At 55.2% G+C, this 17999-nt stretch overlaps 2 protein-coding genes across 5 annotated transcripts; both read left to right on the top strand.

Moving 5' to 3' along the window:
• Positions 1-605: 605 nt before the first annotated feature.
• On the top strand, positions 606-12526 carry LOC139791687 (carboxypeptidase A1-like). Of its 4 annotated transcripts, none has more exons than XM_071734237.1 (11): positions 606-716; positions 5779-5860; positions 8041-8149; positions 8283-8378; positions 9638-9739; positions 9817-9918; positions 10048-10158; positions 11388-11478; positions 11634-11833; positions 12136-12220; positions 12297-12526. In XM_071734237.1, the coding sequence occupies exons 2-11, from the start codon at positions 5808-5810 to the stop codon at positions 12482-12484; spliced, it is 1137 nt and encodes a 378-aa protein (XP_071590338.1). In that variant the 5' UTR covers positions 606-716; positions 5779-5807; the 3' UTR covers positions 12485-12526. The 4 variants fall into 4 exon arrangements, with proteins under 4 accessions (XP_071590338.1, XP_071590336.1, XP_071590339.1 ...); XM_071734235.1 differs by lacking the exon at positions 606-716 and adding an exon at positions 4578-5136 and having other exon boundaries at positions 8015-8149; XM_071734238.1 differs by lacking the exon at positions 606-716 and adding an exon at positions 4580-5136 and having other exon boundaries at positions 8080-8149.
• A 730-nt stretch (positions 12527-13256) lies between these two features.
• On the top strand, positions 13257-17967 carry LOC139791685 (carboxypeptidase A1-like). Its single transcript, XM_071734234.1, has 11 exons — positions 13257-13363; positions 13575-13656; positions 14605-14739; positions 14825-14926; positions 15024-15125; positions 15251-15352; positions 15495-15605; positions 15815-15905; positions 16260-16459; positions 16732-16816; positions 17701-17967. Exons 1-11 carry the CDS (start codon positions 13299-13301, stop codon positions 17886-17888), a joined length of 1263 nt encoding a protein of 420 aa, XP_071590335.1. The 5' UTR covers positions 13257-13298; the 3' UTR covers positions 17889-17967.
• The last annotated feature ends 32 nt before the right edge of the window (positions 17968-17999 follow it).

The following is a 17999-nucleotide window of genomic DNA, read 5'->3' as shown; positions in this document are numbered from 1 at the left end:
GAGGGCCTTGCATCAGTGCAGAGCTTGAGGGGAGATTAAATCCAAGAGCAGAAAGGTGCTGGGAAGGGAGGAGATGCTCATCCCCTTGCAAACTGCTTCACCTTCTGTCCTCTGCAGCTCCATCTCACTTGGCAAATGCAAAATATGTTTGCTCCAGGTGACACCAGCCCTCAGAGCAGTGTTTTGAACTTCTGCCCTGGTAGCAATCCCCCAACTTTCTGGTTGTGAAGTCCTGAAACTGCCTCCCAGAGTGGTGAGGAGACAGAAGGGGATCTAGAGAATAAATCCTGTGAGGAGAGGCTGAGGAAAATGGGTTTATTCTGGAGAAGATGAGGCAGGGGAGAGACCTTCCCAGTCTCTCCAACCCCCTGAAAGGAGGTTGGGGTGAGGTGGTAATGTAATGTAATTAAGTAAGTAATGACAGGACTGGAGGAGATGGCCTGAAGTTGCCCCAGGGGAGGTGTAGGTTGGATATTAAGAAAAAAATAATTTCTGACAGGGTTGTAAGGCCCTGGCCCAAGTTGTCCAGGGCAGTGGTGGAGTCCCCATCCCTGGAGGGGCTTCCAAACTGTGGAGATTTTTGTGATGCTGAGGGGCATGGTGGGGTTGGGTTGAGAGTTGGACTTGGTGATTTTTGAGATCTTCTCCAACCAAGATGATTCTGAGAGTTTGTGGATGGAAAGAGCTGCTGAAGCCCTAGGATGACCATCTAGAAGGTGAAATGCTCCACTCCTGACAGCTGAGGGGCTTTCATGACCCTTACTGTCCCCTCTGGCAGCATCCCATGGCTCTTTAGAGGGAACAGGGAAGAATTTCCTCCTCTTTTTTGGTTTTTTGTGGGTTTTTTGGTGCAAACCAGCTCTGTCTTGCTGCTCTTGTAAACCTGGGGGCTGCAGCAGAACTCAGTTCTGAGGAGCAGAATGGGCTCATGTGGAGGGCCTGATGTTAAACATCATCATCCAGGCTGTGAGACTGATTAAGAGGAATTTAATTTCCTTTTTGTGAGCTTCAGGGTGTTGCTGGGCCACCCACCAGTGGTGGGAGGGAGGAAAAGGAGGCAGAAAGGGAGCTGGGAGTCTGGATTGCCAGGAAGCTGAAGAGGAGGCAGCAGTGTGCCCAGGTGGCCAAGAAGGCCAATGGCATCCTGGGCTGGCTCAGGAACAGCGTGGCCAGCAGGTCCAGGGAAGGGATTCTGCCCCTGTGCTCAGCTCTGGGGAGGCCACAGCTTGAGTCCTGTGTCCAGTTCTGGGCCCCTCAGCTCAGGAAGGAGATTGAGGTGCTGGAGCAGGTCCAGAGAAGAGCAAGGAGGCTGGGAAGGGATCCAGCACAAGTCCTGTGAGGAAGGGCTGAGGGAGCTGGGGGTGTTGAGGCTGGAGAAGAGGAGGCTCAGGGGAGACCTCATCACTCTCTCCAACTCCCTGAAAGGAGGTTGGAGCCAGGGGGGGGTTGGGCTCTTTTCCCAGGCAACTCTCAGCAAGACAAGAGGGCACAAGAGGTCTCAAGTTGTGCCAGGGGAGGTTTAGGTTGGACATGAGAAAGAATTTCTTTCTGGAGAGGGTGCTCAGCCATTGGAATGGGCTGCCCAGGGAAGGGGTGGATTCTCCATCCCTGGAGATATTTCCAAAGAGCCTGGATGTGGCACTCAGTGCCATGGGCTGGGAACTGCAGTGGGAGTGGATCAAGGGTTGGACTTGATGAGCTCTGAGGTCCCTTCCAACCCAGCCCATTCTAGGATTCTAGGATTCTATGATCTGCTGGTCTAATATCCCTATATATTTGTCTCCTGCCCCTTTTCTCCCTCCCAGATTTTCCTGGTGGGCACGGTGCAGGATGGAGGTGGGAGGATCATGGAAAATGGTTTGGGTTGGGAAGGACCTCAAAGCTCATCCAGTTCCAACCCGCATTCCAGAGGCAGGGACACCTCCCACCAGCTTAGGTTGCTCCATGCCCCATCCAACCTGGCCTCAGACACTTTCAAGGATGAGGCAACCACAGCTTTTTGGGAAAACCTGTTTTCCCTACACCCACCAGGGCCAATCCTTGGTCCTTCAAGATCCACCTCCCTTGTCCTGCTTTTCAGGGCTGCCCAGTTCTGGGGGATATAGGAGCAAAACCAGCTCTGGGCAGTGCATGGGAGCTCTGGAGGCTCAGGGATCAGCAATCCCTGCTGGGATTATCAAGTCCAACAGGTTTATCTCCAGGGCTTGTGACCCCCACTCCCCACCCTGAGCAGCTGGGCACTTACTCACTCCTCCCTGAGCTTGGGAGAGCAAACAAGGCTGATACAGGGAGTAAAATGTTAGTTCAGACTCCAAGGACACGAGGCCAGGAGCAGGAGGCTTGGGGAGGCAGCTGAGACCTCAGGAAGCACCACGTGGGGTTGGGTTAAGTGGAGCTGTCTTGGAAAAAAAAACCCAACCCTGAAGTGGGTGGATGGTGCTCCCTGTCCCCTCTGCTCCTGGTTCCAAAATCCTGTCCTCCAGCAGGTGACAAAAACCACAAGGAGGAGCCAGGGCACATGGTTGGCTTCTGGATCCCTGGTCCCCACCAGAGCAGGGACCTGGTGGGAGAAACTGGGAAGGAGCCTCAGCTGGGGTTGGAGACCTGGGGCTTCCTTCTGAAGCTTCATCCACCCACCCAGGGTTTGAAGCCACCTGCTTGACCTTCTTGTAAGAGCATCATGGGCTGATGACAGCTTGTCCTGGTTTGGGCCAGGAGAAAGGGGATTTTCTGCCTTGTGCTTTTGCTTTCAGCTCAGTCTCTTGTCAGGAGCTGCACTTGCTGAAATTCACAGCAAGTTTCTCAGGCAGTGGCTGCTGCTGGGACTGAGCCCACTCCATGGTTATAGTTACTGCTGGAGAATGGGCTGCAGAGCCAAGGACACTGCTCAGCTCTGAGGAACATTTTGCCCTCCAAAAGGAGAAAAGGAGTCAAGAGGTCCCACCTGAAACCCTCCTGTGGGGAGGAACAGACAAGAGAAATGACCAGAATTGACCAAACAGAGGATTCCATCCCATCCACCTCATCCTCAGGAGAAATTGGAGGGATCCCCAGGCTCAAAGCCCTTCCTGCTTCCCCTTCTTCCCCTCTCCCTCTTTGCTTCAGCATCCTGGGAGGATTCCATCCCTTCCTCTGCCTCTGCTCCTGATCCATCCCAGCCTGAATCTGTGTGTTCCTGCCTCCAGCTCCCAACTGCTCCTGACCCCAGGATTCCAGCCTGGACTTTCCCAGGGCTGCCCTGCAGCCTCAGTGGGGATGGGAGAGTTCTTGGGGGAAAGGGGGGAGGAACCTGGGATCCATTTTCCTGTAGATTTGTAGAGATTTAGTCATTTTTCCTATTTCTCATTCCTGTTCCATTCAAGCTGTGTAGTTTAGTTCCCAACCCAGCAGTCTCTCTCCCTTATTCTCTCTCCTTCCTTTATCAGGGAGGAGAGGGGCATTAATAGACAGCATCTGTTATTCCATTTAATTGCCAGGCCATTTAATTGGAGGCCATCAAAAGGAAGAGGATGTGTCCTGTGATGGGATGGACTGGTTTGGCCTGGAGATGAGACAGCTTTGGGGTGGAGGGACCTAACGAGGATCCTCCCAGCTCCATAAAGAGGTTACTGAGAAAATGGAGCCCAGCTCCTCAGCACAAAGCATGAGGGGAGAGAAAAGAGCAGCAGCTGAAATGGGGGAGCCAGGCTGGGCACAGGAAAATGCTTTTCCAGCAGTGGGACACATCCTCCATCCTTGGAGGTCCCCAAACCCCAACCTGGAGGGACCTGCTCTGCCCCCCAGAGCTGACCTTGCCTCATCCAGAAAGTCAGATCCTGACCTCCTGTGGTCCCATCCCACCCTCACCTCCCCCCCAGGACCAGGAACATCATTGGTTCCACATTGTGAGGCCATCACAGACCCCACAGCCCAGCAAACCCACCTGGTTTTAACAGGAAAACTAAAAGCAACCTGAAGGTTAGAAACTCTCTGCTAAAAAAAACCTTCCTGAGATGTTCTCTGCCAGGTTGGGAACCTGACCCAGCATCCTGGACCATCCTTGACAACATCCTTGACAGGGGGAAGCTCAGAGCCACCACAGATAAGAGCACAACAAAGCCACTGCTATAACCCTGAGGAACAAAAGCTCTGCTATAACCTGGGGCACAAAGAGACCTCTGTAACCAAATGACCTCCTGAGACAGCAGAAGTCAGCAAAAGGCTGCTCCAGGAGCTACTGGCCCCCTCCCACTCATTTATCTCCAGCAGGGCTATAAGAATAACCCATTTTCTCCCCCAAATCCAGCCTCTTTTCCCCCTCTCTCTAAAAATTACACCTCGGACCCTCCCTGGGGACACCAGGTTGTGTGGCACCCATCAGCTTTGGAGCTGAGGTGTCACCCATTATCACCTGGCTCTGCTCCTGGGGAGGGGTTGGATGGAACCAGTAAAAAATTCCATTAAAGTTTTGTGTTCATATGGCTGCAGGTGTGCATGGAAATTGAGATAATTCATAATAATTCATAATTAATATTACTATTACTAACACTGTTACTACTACTACTAACACTGTTACGACTACTACTACTAATTATTATTATTATATATTTACCTGCTTGCTTCCCTGCCAGAAATCTCATAGTAACTCATAACATACACGACCTTTGCCAATCATAATTAACCCTGACTTACTAATTAGTAGTAAAGACATGAAGACAACGCTCTGTGTCCTCTGGGGTCCTCCAACCCCATCGCCCCCCACCCCTGGGTTGGGTGGTGACTGTAACTATGACACATCCTCAGGGGTGTCACAGGAGTGTGTGTCCTGCCCTGCCACCACCTCTGGTGGCACCAGGAGCTGAGGAAAATCCTTATCAGACCCTCCCTCCCTTGGCTGCTCTTCCTTTGGCTTTGCCAAACCAACCGAAGCCTCTGAGCTCCTGGGAGCCCTTCCTGGCTCATCCCCTCCTCCCTCCCAGCTCCACGGGGACAACAGACGTGGCTCTGGGGAGAAAAGGGCCACAAGTGTCCCCAGAGCATTAAAAAAAGGGTTTTCCAAATGTCCTTGGGGTATCAGGAGTGTCCATGCACCATGAAGATCCTCTTGGTCTTCTCCAGCCTGGTGGCAGCCACCTGCAGCAAGCAGCTTTTTGTAGGGTGAGTCATGGGGTGGTGGGGACATGCTGGGTGGGGATCCCTCTTTGGGGGTCAGTGGGGAAGGTGAGGTCCCAAAGGAGGGGAAATCCATCAGGATTTGTCACAGGGACACCAGGAAAGCTGTGGCTTCAGCCTGGCTTTAGGGAGGGGGGGTTCTGAGCATCCTCCTGGCTGCTGCAAAAGGATAGGAATGGGGAGATGCTGAATGCTGAGAGCATCACCCAGAGATTTTCCAGGGGAAAAGGATGGGGAAATCCTATTGCTGGAGGAGGAGGAGAACTTCTCCTTTTCTGCTTCCCCAGGGAAGCCCAACCAGGCTGGAGCAGAGGCAACATTAGGAACCACCAAACGTGTCAAGAGATATAGACAGAACACATCCATATCTTTGCTATTACTGAACATTTTGGGAGCTCCTGTGATTAAAGGAAGGATGGAGACCACCTTGGGCTCTCTGCTGGTTCCTCTTTTCCCCCCTCCTGGCTTTTCTGAACCTGCATTTTTCACTCCTGCCACCAAACCTCCAACAACCGATGCCCTTTCCAACCCACCAGGCTGCTGTAGCCCCTGGATAACCTCCTGGGGGAGGTTCAGCTCCTTCCCCCCATCCCTCTCACACCTTCTGATGCCTCTGCCTCCCTCCAGGGACCAGGTTCTCCGCATCACTCCCAGGGATGAGGAGCAGATCAGCCTGCTCAAGGGGCTGGGTGAGCAGGAGGACCTTCAGGTGAGCTGTGTTGGGGCCCCAAGCATCCCCTGGTGTAAAAAAACCTTAGAGACACATCCAGGCCTCCCTCTTTTTAACCACTTTTCTAGTTTGGGAGTACCTGAAGGGTCTACGAGAAACCTGGGAAGGGGACTTTATGCAGGGTCATGGAGTAATAGGATGAGGGGGAAGGGTTTCCAGCTGGGAGAGGGGAGATGGAGAGGAGATCTTGGGCAGGGAGGGAGGGAGGGAGGGAGAAATTGTTTGGGGTGAGGGTGCTGAGCTTTAGAACCAGGTTGCCCAGGAAAAGAGTCTCTGCCCCATCCCTGGCAGTGTTCAAAGCCAGGTTGGATGGGGCTTGGAGCAATCTGGGAGGGAGGTGTCCCTGCCCATGGCAGGGGGGTTGGAATGAGCTGAGCTTTCAGTTCTCTTCCAACCCAAACCATTCCAGGATTCTCTTTCTTGGGGAGGGAGGGAGGGAGGGAGGGAGGGAGGGAGGGAGGGAGGGAGGGAGGGAGGGAGGGAGGGAGGGAGGGAGGGAGGGAGGGAGGGAGGGAGAAATTGTTTGGGGTGAGGGTGCTGAGCCCCTGGGTGCCCAGGTTGCCCCCAGAAGCTGTGGCTGCCCCATCCCTGGCAGTGTCTCAGGTCAGGATGGATGGGGCTTGCAGAGCAAGAGCCAAGCCCAGGGCCTGAAGTGGGACCACAAGCCCCACAATGAATGAGAAAGATGGAAGGAATAGGAAAAAACCCCAACAGGTCCCTACACAAAGGAGCTGGTTGTGAGACTTGTAGGATATCTCAAACTGATGAAACCAGGAAGGCTTCAAAAACTGTTCTTTCTCTTCACCACAACACTGGGTGAGAGCAGCTCTGAGCTTCATCTTGAGAAGGAAGAGACAAAGTAGACTCCTAAAATGAAGAAAACCCTGACCAGGCTATAGGAAAGCTGGGGAGGGACTTGTGACATGGGCATGGAGTGACAGGATGAGGGAAAAGAGTTTCAGCCTGCAAGAGGGGAGATGGAGAGGAGATCTTGGGGAGGGAGAAATTGTTTGGGGTGAGGGTGCTGAGCCCCTGGGTGCCCAGGTTGCCCCCAGAAGCTGTGGCTGCCCCATCCCTGGCAGTGTCTCAGGTCAGGCTGGATGGGGCTTGGAGAAATCTGGGCTGGTGAGAGAGGTCCCTGATGGGACTGGATGATTGTGAAGGTCCAACCCAAACCATTCCATGATTCTCTGATACATTTCATTTATAGCTGAATATTCAGGTCTAAAAATGCCATTGCCTTTATTTGTATTTTTTTCTGGGGGGGTTGAATTACAACACAGCTCTGGTCCTGCTGGTTTGTCCTGGTGGCTTTGAGGGGATGAAACCTGGTGAGAAGTTGAAGCCATGGTAGCAGCAGGAGAGAGCTGGGTGGTGGGGAGCAGCATCTGCACCCCAAAGCTGACCTAAGGAGATAACTCTAATGAGTTAAAGAGCAAAATCAACACGTGGTGACCCTGGTGAAGGGTCTGGAGAACAAATCTTACGAGGAGCAGCTGAGGGACCTCGACTTGTTGAGCCTGGAGACATTCTTGCTCTCTACAACTTCTTGAAAGGAGTTGGAACAAGGGGGGGTCGGGCTCTGCTCCCCAAGAACAAGGGATGGGACAAGAGGAAATGGCTTCAAATTGCACCAGGAGGTTTAAGTTGGAGCTTGGGATCAATTTCTCCTTGGAAAGGGTTGTCAGGGCCTGGCCCAGGCTGCCCAGGGCAGGGCTGGAGTCCCCATCATCCCTGGAGGGGTTTCAGAGCCCTGGAGATGTGGGGATGAGGGACATGGTTTAGTGGGCACAGTGGGGTTGGGTTGATGGTTGGATTTGCTGATTTTAGAGGTCTTTTCCAACCTTAAATATTCTGTGGTGTCCCCTGGCACCTCCTCAAACCACAAATATTCATCATTCAGAGGGACTTTTGAGGCCAACAAACAACTTGGGCTGAAACTTTCCTCTAGGAGATCCCCTGAGTGAGGCAAAGGGAGCCTGACCCATCCTGGTAGCCATGTACATCCCAAAACTTGTCCCAGAGACCTTCAAGAGAAGCTCTTCTGAGGCTTTCCCAGACCCTTTTGGTGCTGGGGAGCTGAAGGGATGAGCACCAGCACAATATGGGGCCGAGCTCTCTCCTCCCTCCCAGGTTGACTTTTGGCGTCATCCCACCAGCCTCAGCCACCCAGCTGACCTCCTGGTGCCTTTCTCCAGCCTCCAAGAAGTCAAAAGCTTCCTGGAGGCCAGGAACATTCCCTACAGCATCATCATGGAGGACGTGCAGGTAAGGGCTGGTAAAGTTCAGTCCCCGAGAGAAGGTCCAAAAAGTTGGATCCCTGAAGATAAGGAAGAAAAAGCCAACCCCTTGCTCCTTCCAGATGGTTCTGATGGTTTTTTTCCCCTTCCTTCCTAAACAGAAACTCCTGGATGAGGAACAGAAGAACATGACAAAGTCCAGGAGGGAGAGAAGCACCAGCACGTTTGATTTTGGCTCCTACCACACGATGGAAGAGGTAACTGTGACCTGCAGACACATCCTGCTGAGCTCCTGCTCAGCCCCTGCCATGGCTGCATCCCTGTGGTGACACTGGAGGTGGCAATGAGACCCAACCTCCCCCACCAGAGAACATTTCTCCTCCTTGGGTGAAGGTTTTACCTGAGCTGGGACATTGGGAATCCCTCCAGTGCAGCGTGGCCTCTTTGAGCACCTCCTGGCCTTGCTGGAAGACACCTTCAACTTCATCTGGGGTTTGAGCCCAAAGGGTGACTGATGGAGGCTGTGATGGTGTTGGGGCACCTCAGGGCTTTTTTGCTGAAGTAGCCTCAATTCTGGGGTCCCCAGCAGCAGAAGGACACGGAGCTGTTGGAGCCAGTGCAGAGGAGGCCCTGGAGCTGCTGGGAGGGCTGGAGCAGCTCTGCTCTGGAGCCAGGCTGAGAGAGTTGGGGGTGTTGAGGCTGGAGAAGAGAAGGATCCCATGGGGAGACCTCAGAGCACCTTCCAGTGCCTGAAGGGGCTCCAGGAAAGCTGGGGAGGGACTTGGGACAAGGGCCTGGAGGGATGGGACCCTGCGAGGGGGAAGGGTTTCCAGCTGGGAGAGGGGAGATGGAGAGGAGATCTTGGGCAGGGAGGGAGGGAGGAAGGGAGGGAGGGAGGGAGGGAGGGAGGGAGAAATTGTTTGGGGTGAGGGTGCTGAGCTTTAGAACCAGGTTGCCCAGGAAAAGAGTCTCTGCCCCATCCCTGGCAGTGTTCAAAGCCAGGTTGGATGGGGCTTGGAGCAATCTGGGAGGGAGGTGTCCCTGCCCATGGCAGGGGGGTTGGAATGAGCTGAGCTTTCAGTTCTCTTCCAACCCAAACCATTCCAGGATTCTGTTTCTTGGGGAGGGAGGGAGGGAGGGAGAAATTGTTTGGGGTGAGGGTGCTGAGAGCCTGGAAGAGGTTTCCTGGAGAAGTTGTGGCTGCCCCATCCCTGGCAGTGTCTCAGGTCAGGTTGGATGGGGCTTGGAGCCCCCTGGGCTGGTGGGAGGTGTCCCTGCCCATGCAGGGGATTGGGACTGGATGAGCTTTGAGGTCCCTTCCAACCCAGAGGTTTTTGCAAAAAAAAACCCCTCTGTGATGTGCACCTCCCAGCTCGTGCAGAAGTCCAAGCAACCCAATCTTCTCCAGGGAAGCATCTGGTCTTCTCCAGGGCAGCTCTGCATGTTGCATCTGGCACTGGATCCCAAAACCAATCCCAAAGGAGATCCAGGGTGACCCAGCAGCTCCTCCTTTCAGATCTTCAGCTGGATGGACACGCTGGTGGAGAATCATCCCGACCTCGTCAGCAAACTCCAGATCGGGCAGAGCTTTGAGGACAGACCCTTGTACGTGCTGAAGGTGGGCACCAGGGACACCTTCACCTTCACCAGCCCTGGGAGGGGATGGGACTGAACCCTCCTTGCTCCTCCGTGCAGTTCAGCACCGGGGGATCCAATCGCTCGGCCATCTGGCTGGACACTGGCACCCACTCCCGGGAATGGATCACCCAAGCCATCGGTGTCTGGACGGCCAACAAGGTGACCAAATGTCATGGCACCCCAATTCTTACCCCAGATCTCCCTTTAACACCTTCCCTTGATGGTTTTTGGTCACATCCCTCGTCCCCCAAGGGCCACCAAGGCAGCTCCAATCCCTTCCTTGTGTAGATTGCTGAGGAGTATGGTCAGGACCCCTCCATCACTGCCATCCTGGACAGCATGGACATCTTCTTTGAGGTCATTGCCAACCCTGATGGCTTTGCCTTCACCCACAGCTCTGTGAGTGCTGGGATGTTGTGTTTGGGGGGGTGGGAACTTGTCCCAGCTCTTGGTTCTGCTGGGGTTTGGGTGGGATGTCCCCACGTGGGGCAGCGAGCAGGGGGAGGTGTTTTCCACCCATCCCTGGAGATGGTTGGGTAGGAGGACATCACCCCCCAAAAAAGTGGGAGGGTTCACATCCCTGGTGTGAATGGGGGTGCTGAATGGGGCTGCATCCAGTTGGTGGCCGGTCACCAGCGGTGTCCCCCAGGGATCAGTGTTGGGCCCAGTGCTGTTTAATATCTTTAGTGATGATTTAGATGAGGGGATTGAGTCCATCATCAGCAAATTTGCAGATGACACTAAGCTGGAGGGAAGTGTGGATCAGCTGGAAGGCAGGAGGGCTCTGCAGAGGGACCTGGACAGACTGGAGAGTTGGGCTGATCCCAACGGGATGAGGTTCAACATTCCAAGTGCCGGGTCCTGCACTTTGGCCACAACAACCCCATGGGGAGCTCCAGGCTGGGCACAGAGTGGCAGAAAGGGAGCTGGGAGTCTGGATTGCCAGGAAGCTGAAGAGGAGGCAGCAGTGTGCCCAGGTGGCCAAGAAGGCCAATGGCATCCTGGGCTGGCTCAGGAAGAGCGTGGCCAGCAGGTCCAGGGAAGGGATTCTGCCCCTGTGCTCAGCCCTGGGGAGGCCACAGCTTGAGTCCTGTGTCCAGTTCTGGGCCCCTCAGCTCAGGAAGGAGATTGAGGTGCTGGAGCAGGTCCAAAGGAGGCAACTGGGCTGGGGAAGGGATCCAGCACAGATCCTCTGAGGAGAGGCTGAGGGAGCTGGGGGTGTTGAGGCTGGAGAAGAGGAGGCTCAGGGGAGACCTCATCACTCTCTCCAACTCCCTGAAAGGAGGTTGGAGCCAGGGGGGGGTTGGGCTCTTTTCCCAGGCTGCTCTCAGCAAGACAAGAGGGCATGGTCTTAAATTGTGCCGGGGGAAGTTCAGATTGGACATTAGAAAGAATTTTTTCATGGAAAGGGTGATCAGACATTGGAATGGGCTGCCCAGGGAAGGGGTGGATTCTCCACCCCTGGAGATATTTCCAAAGAGCCTGGATGTGGCACTCAGTGCCATGGTCTAGTGACTGCAGCTGTAGTTAATCAAGGGTTGGACTCGATGATCTCTGAGGTCCCTTCCAACCCAGCCAATTCTAGGATTCTGTGATTCTATCCCTGTGGTGGTCTCCCCCCCATCTAGAACCGTCTGTGGCGCAAGACGAGGTCCCTCAACCCTGGGTCCCACTGCATTGGTGTGGATCCCAACAGGAACTGGGATGCAGGCTTTGGAGGTGAGAGTGGGGCCACCAGCTCCTCACCATGGGCATGGCTTGTGCCTCAAAGCCTTGAAACTTCTACAGGGGAGAAGAAACCTTTTGGGGGGAGGGCTAGAAACCCTTCCCTAGGACAACCTCTCTGCCTGGTGCCTCCTCCACCCATGCCCCAGGTTCTGGCTCCAGCAGCAAACCCTGCTCTGAGATCTACCGTGGTCCTTACCCCCACTCTGAGAAGGAAGTCAAAGCCATCGTGGACTTCATCCTCAGCCATGGGAATGTGAAATCCGTCATCTCCATCCACAGCTACTCCCAGATGCTCCTTTTCCCCTATGGCTACAAGAGAGCACCTGCACCCCACCACCAGGAACTGGTGAGATGGCCCCAAAATGGAGAGATGGGGCTGTGAGCACCTCCCTTCCTAGAAGAGGCAGCTCAGACCCCCTTCCTGCTCCTCTTCTTAGATGTAACCTGCAGGGGGAAGCCCACTACCTGGTTCCTGGGGGTGAGGCAAATTGTACCCCTTGTCCCTCAAAAACAAAAGGTGTTTTTTGAGGGGGAAAGTAAGAGAGGATGGGAGCGGGGAACGATGCTGAGCTCTGGATCCTGCTGCTCCAGGGTTTCTACTGCCCCAAGGTTTTATCTCACCACTTTTTTTGGGGCTCTCCTTTGCAGAATGAGCTGGCTAAAAAGGCAGTGAGTGACTTGGCTGCTGTTTATGGGACCAAATACACCTATGGCAGCGTGGCAGACACCATCTGTGAGTGTCCCTTCCCCTTCCCCCGTGACGTGACCACCACCAAGGCTCAGCATCCCCCCTCCCCTTCTCCCCTCAGACTTGGCAGATGGCACCACCATTGACTGGGCCTACCTCAACGGGGTGAAATATTCCTTCACCTTCGAGCTGAGGGACACGGGACACTACGGATTCCTCCTGCCCAACACCCAGATCATCCCCACTGCCACCGAGACCTGGCCAGCTTTGGTGGACATCATGGTCCACGTCCTGGAGCATCCATACTGAACCTGGGGCCTCCCTTATCTCAATAAATAATCCTGGAGATTTTTCGTGGCTGAAGGCCGTTGTTTTTTTCATGCTAGGTTTCAAAAAAATGGGGAAAAAGGATTCCAGGTGGTTACTTCCCCCTTCCCCGTGTGGCTTTGACCCTACAAAAGTCTCCACCCTTTGGTGGCCCTGAAGGACCCGGGAGAGGCTGGGTGGTTTTTTTGGAGCAAGCAAACCCAAATTTAGGTTTTTTTGGGGCCAGTGTTGCTCCAGTGTCCCCCCTAAGGGGTTGGGAGAGGTGACACAGGACACCCTCAAGGCCATGGTTGGGTGCAAAGAGCTTTCAGGCAGCTGCTGGTTGATTTTCCCCACCTGGGATGACCATCACCTGCTCCAACCTCTATCCTGTGCCAAACTTCCAAGTTCTCACCACCCCCACCCCAAAACTCGGCCACGTTTTAGGTCCTCTACTTCCCCAGCTCCTTGGAGCCAAATTCCCCATTTCCCCACTTTCTCCACCCAGTTTTTGCTCCTGGTCCCAGCCGGCCCCATGGGTGGTGGGATTTTTTGGCACCTCCCCACCAAGTGACTCACCAAGAACCCTGCCCAGTTCCTAGGACAGGTTTGACCAGACCCAGAGTTGCCACAGAGAAGGGGGGGTGGGGGATGGTAGGACCCAGGTGTCCAACCTTGGCTGATGCCACCTGGGGCTTTCTCACAGCTCTGGGAAAGGGGACAGCCGGGTGACAGCGGGTGGGTGGCCACCACCCTGATGGGATTTAAGAGGCTCCAGCCTGCCCTTGGGAATCAGGACAGGATCTTCCAGCTGACCATGAGGTCCCTCGTGCTCCTGGCTGCCCTGGTGGCAGTGGCTGCTGGCACAGAGACTTTTGTTGGGTAGGGGTTGGGGTCCAACTGGTTTGGGGGGAGGAGGGGTGGCCAGGATGGGGATGGTGGCATCACTTGAGGCAGAAGAAGCTGGTTCAGCCCTGAGGTGGGGATGGACACAGCTGGGAAGAGGCTCATCCTCAAGGAGGGGGGGATGGACCTATGGGGTGGCTGGAAATTGTCCCCAAACCCCCCCCCAAACCCCCCCCTGACCCTGCAGGCACCAAGTGCTGCGCATTGTCCCCACCACTGCTGAGGAGCTGCAGAAGGTGCAGGAGCTGCAGGACCTGGAGGAGCTGCAGGTATTGGGTGCAATGGTTGGGGGTGGCTTTTGGGGACACCTCATCCAGTTTGTGGCTTTTGTTTTGAATCCCCACAAGCCCTCCCAGCCACGCTGTAGAGTGGGAATGAGGTGGGAGGAGGCTGGATCTGGGGAGATGGGGCTGGATGTGGGATGGTGGGGTTGGATGTGGGATGATGGGGCTGAGGAGGGCTGGATCTGGGGTGATGGGGCTGGAGGGGGCTGGATCTGGGAAGATGGGGGTGGATGTGGGATGATGGGGCTGGATCTGGGGTGATGGGGCTGGGTGTGGGATGATGGGGTTGGATATAGGATGGTGGGGCTGGATCTGGGGTGATGGGGCTGGTTATGGGATGGTGGGGCTAAGGGGGCTGAATCTGGAGTGATGGGGCTGGATCTGGGGAGATGGGGCTGGATGTAGGATGATGGGGCTGGATGTGGGATGGTGGGGCTAGAGGGGGCTGGATCTGGGATGATGGGGCTGGAAGGAACCTGGGTGGGGGATGATGGAGCTGGTTGTGGGATGATGCCTGTGGGATGATGGAGCTGGCTATGGGATGGTGGGTGTGGGATGGTGGGTGTGGGATGGTGGGTGTGGGATGATGGAGCTGGCTGTGGGATGATGCCTGTGGGATGATGGAGCTGGCTGTGGGGTGATGGAGCTGGCTATGGGATGGTGGGTGTGGGATGATGGAGTTGGCTGTGGGATGACTGTGGGATGATGGAGCTGGCTGTGGGATGGTGGCTGTGGGATGGTGGCTGTGGGATGGTGGCTGTGGGATGATGCCTGTGGGATGATGCCTGTGGGATGATGGAGCTGGCTGTGGGATGATGGAGTTGGCTGTGGGATGAAGGGACCCTCAGCTGGTGTAGAGCAAGAGAGAAGCTGGTGCAGGAGGAGCTGCCCAAGGCCATATCCACTTCCCCCACCTTTCCTTCTCCCCTCCAGCTGGATTTCTGGCTGTCCCCCCATGGCCTTGGTCTCCCCGTTGATGTCCGCGTGCCCTTCCCCAGCCTGCAGCCCCTCAAAGCCCACCTGGAGGCCAATGGTGTCTCCTACTCCATCATGATTGAGGACGTGCAGGTCAGAGGAGGCAGAGGGGAGTGGATGAGACGTGTGTGGGGTGTCTCAACGGGATAAGGTCTCATCCTGCCCCCTGTTCCCCCAGGAACTGCTGGATGATGAGCAGCTGGAGATGCTCCGCACCCACCGTGGGCTCCCGCTCTCCACCGACAGCTTCAACTATGCCGCCTACCACAGCTTGGATGAGGTGAGAAAGTGCAAGATTTGGGGCATTTCGGAGGGAAAACGACAGCCTGGAATGGAGAGGTGGGTGTGACCTCTCCATCCCTCTTCTCCCCTCCAAGATCTACGCCTTCATGGACCTCCTGGTGGCCGAAAACCCCGAGCTGGTCAGCAAGATCGAGATCGGTCGCTCAACGGAGAACCGGCCCCTCTACGTGCTCAAGGTGAGGATTTGGGGTTTTGGTCATGGAGTCATGGTCTGGGGTTCTGGTCTGGTCACCTATGGGGTGTCCAGAATGGGAAGTGGGGTCAGGGACAAAGCCAAGCCCAACACTTTCTCCTCTTCCAGTTCAGCAAAGGGGGGACCAAGCGTCCGGCGGTCTGGATTGACACCGGCATCCACTCCCGTGAATGGGTGACACAGGCCAGTGGTGTCTGGTTTGCCAAGAAGGTATGGGGACCTCCTGGACACACCTTGTGTCCCCAAGGGGTCACAGGGTCCTGCAGCCACCAGTAGATTCCAGGTGACCAACCCCATGGAAGGGATAGAGATCCAGCAGCACCAGGGAGCCCCAAACCACCCTCTTCTCTAGATTGTCCTGGACCACGAGAATGATGAAGGTCTGGCCTCCATCCTGGACAGCATGGACATCTTCCTGGAGATTGTCACCAACCCAGATGGTTTTGCCTTCACCCAAACCAAGGTGCCACCTCAGCTTCCTTCCCCTTGGCTCCCACGGCTGCTCCAGTTGGGTGCTGCACATGGAGACCCCTAAAAAGCTCAACCCCGACATTTCCCCTGGGCTGGGAAGGGGACCACCAGGAAGGGTTAAACCTTACCCCTCTCAGATGGCAACCACCCCATTTTCTTGTGGGGCCCCGGGCACCACCTGAGACTTCTCTGCCCTTCCAGAACCGTTTGTGGCGCAAGACCAGGTCCAAGCACTCGGGGGCCCTTTGTGTCGGGGTCGACCCCAACCGCAACTGGGACGCAGGTTTTGGAGGTCAGAGCTCTCCTTCACCCCGTGCTGGGGGGGTTTCACCCTCCAGGTGGAAGTTCTGAGGTTTTTTTCTGCCTCAGAAAGAGCTTCTGCCTTCCCCCTGGGGAAGGAATGGAGTTTGGGTTTGGGTTTGGGTTTGGGTTCCAGCAGGGTTTTGGTGTCCCCTAGTGAGCAGGGTGGTGGAGACACAAACACCCAGGAGGAACCCCAAGAAGGTTCCTCACTGGCCATCAAGCAGCTGAGAAAAAGCTCTTGAGCTTGAAAATGAGAAAAGACCTTTGGCTCTTGGCTGTCTAAGTCACCCAACTGCTACCCAAAGACCCCAAAGACCCAGACTGCATCTTCCTTTCTCCACAGGGTCCGGGGCAAGTGGAAATTCCTGCTCAGACACCTACCATGGCCCTTATGCCAACTCAGAGCCTGAGGTGAAATCCATCGTGGACTTTGTGAAGAGCCATGGGAACATCAAAGCTTTTGTCTCCATCCACAGCTACTCCCAGCTCCTCCTCTACCCCTATGGCTACACCACCACCCCAGCTCCTGACCAGAAGGAACTGGTAGGGCTGGTTTGAGGGGGGGTTTGGGTGATGTGGAGATGTTCTTCACTTTCGTGGGGAAGCAATTTCCACCATGGAAAGTGGAGGGGACACTGGGAAGCTGGGAAGAAACTCTGGATCCTCTTCTAGCTCCTGGTGACTCCCCCGGGCCAAAGCTACTGAGTTGTGGCTTCATTTTTCCCTGTGGCATGAGAAAAAATCTTCTGCAGGACACAGCCTGCAGGTTTTCCCCTTCTTGGGCTCATCTCTGTCTCTCTCCTGTGTATTCCCAGCATGAGATCTCCCAGAAGGCAGTGGCAGCTCTGGAATCTCTGTATGGCACTGAGTACAAATATGGCAGCATCATCACCACCATCTGTGAGTAACAGGGAGGAAGGGCCAAAAAAAATCATCAGAGAGCAGTCAGGGGATGGATTCATGGAGACATTGAGTGGGTTGGAGGCATCTTCAAGATCATCCAGTTCCAACCCCTCCATGGGGAGAGAAACCCCAGGGTGCTCCAAGCCCCATCCAACCTGACCTGAGACACTGCCAGGGATCAGTGGGGCAGCCACAGCTTCCTTGGACAACCTGGGCACCCAGGGGCTCAGCACCCTCACCCCAAACAATTTCTCCCTCCCTCCCTGCCCAAGAAACAGAATCCTGGAATGGTTTGGGTTGGAAGAGAACTGAAAGCTCAGCTCATTCCAACCCCCCTGCCATGGGCAGGGACACCTCCCTCCCAGATTGCTCCAAGCCCCATCCAACCTGGCTTTGAACACTGCCAGGGATGGGGCAGAGACTCTTTTCCTGGGCAACCTGGTTCTAAAGCTCAGCACCCTCACCCCAAACAATTTCTCCCTCCCTCTCTCCCTCCCTCCCTGCCCAAGATCTCCTCTCCATCTCCCCTCTCCCAGCTGGAAACCCTTCCCCCTCGCAGGGTCCCATCCCTCCAGGCCCTTGTCCCAAGTCCCTCCCCAGCTTTCCTGGAGCCCCTTCAGGCACTGGAAGGTGCTCTAAGGTCTCCCCATGGGATCCTTCTCTTCTCCAGCCTCAACACCCCCAACTCTCTCAGCCTGGCTCCAGAGCAGAGCTGCTCCAGCCCTCCCAGCAGCTCCAGGGCCTCCTCTGCACTGGCTCCAACAGCTCCCTGTCCTTCTGGGATGGGGGTGGCTGCAGACAGGGACAGAACCTCAGACAGAAGTTCCTGTGAAATACCTGGAGCCATGAACATTCCTCCTTTTTGTTCTCTCTCCACACAGACAAAGCCAGTGGATCAACCATTGACTGGACCTACAACCAGGGCATTAAATATTCCTTCACCTTCGAGCTGAGGGACACGGGGCGCTACGGGTTCCTGCTCCCTGCCACCCAGATTGTCCCCACTGCTGAGGAGACCTGGCTGGCCCTGAAGGTCATCATGCTCCATGCACGGGACAACCTCTACTGAGAGAGAAAAAGAGGCAATGTGATGGTTGAAGCTGCTCTGGTAGAAAAAGAATTCAATAAATGTGAAGAAGGATCAAAAAGATCTTTCGTTCTTTTCTGATTTCCTTTCATT

The sequence above is a fragment of the Heliangelus exortis genome, chromosome 1 (assembly GCF_036169615.1).
Source record: "Heliangelus exortis chromosome 1, bHelExo1.hap1, whole genome shotgun sequence".
NCBI lineage: Eukaryota > Metazoa > Chordata > Aves > Apodiformes > Trochilidae > Heliangelus > Heliangelus exortis.
The sequence above is the reverse complement of the archived record's forward strand: the minus strand, read 5'-3'. Positions and strand labels throughout refer to the sequence as shown.

Bases quoted from the DNA above. Each gene is read 5' to 3' on its own strand.
- LOC139791687 (XM_071734235.1), top strand. From the start codon at position 5,039: ATGTCCTTGGGGTATCAGGAGTGTCCATGCACCATGAAGATCCTCTTG. The intron at 10,159-11,387 runs GTGAGTGCTGGG...CCCCCCATCTAG, and splicing joins TTGCCTTCACCCACAGCTCT to AACCGTCTGTGGCGCAAGAC. The intron at 11,479-11,633 runs GTGAGAGTGGGG...CCCATGCCCCAG, and splicing joins CTGGGATGCAGGCTTTGGAG to GTTCTGGCTCCAGCAGCAAA.
- LOC139791685 (XM_071734234.1), top strand. From the start codon at position 13,299: ATGAGGTCCCTCGTGCTCCTGGCTGCCCTGGTGGCAGTGGCTGCTGGC. The intron at 14,740-14,824 runs GTCAGAGGAGGC...CTGTTCCCCCAG, and splicing joins TCATGATTGAGGACGTGCAG to GAACTGCTGGATGATGAGCA. The intron at 15,906-16,259 runs GTCAGAGCTCTC...CTTTCTCCACAG, and splicing joins CTGGGACGCAGGTTTTGGAG to GGTCCGGGGCAAGTGGAAAT.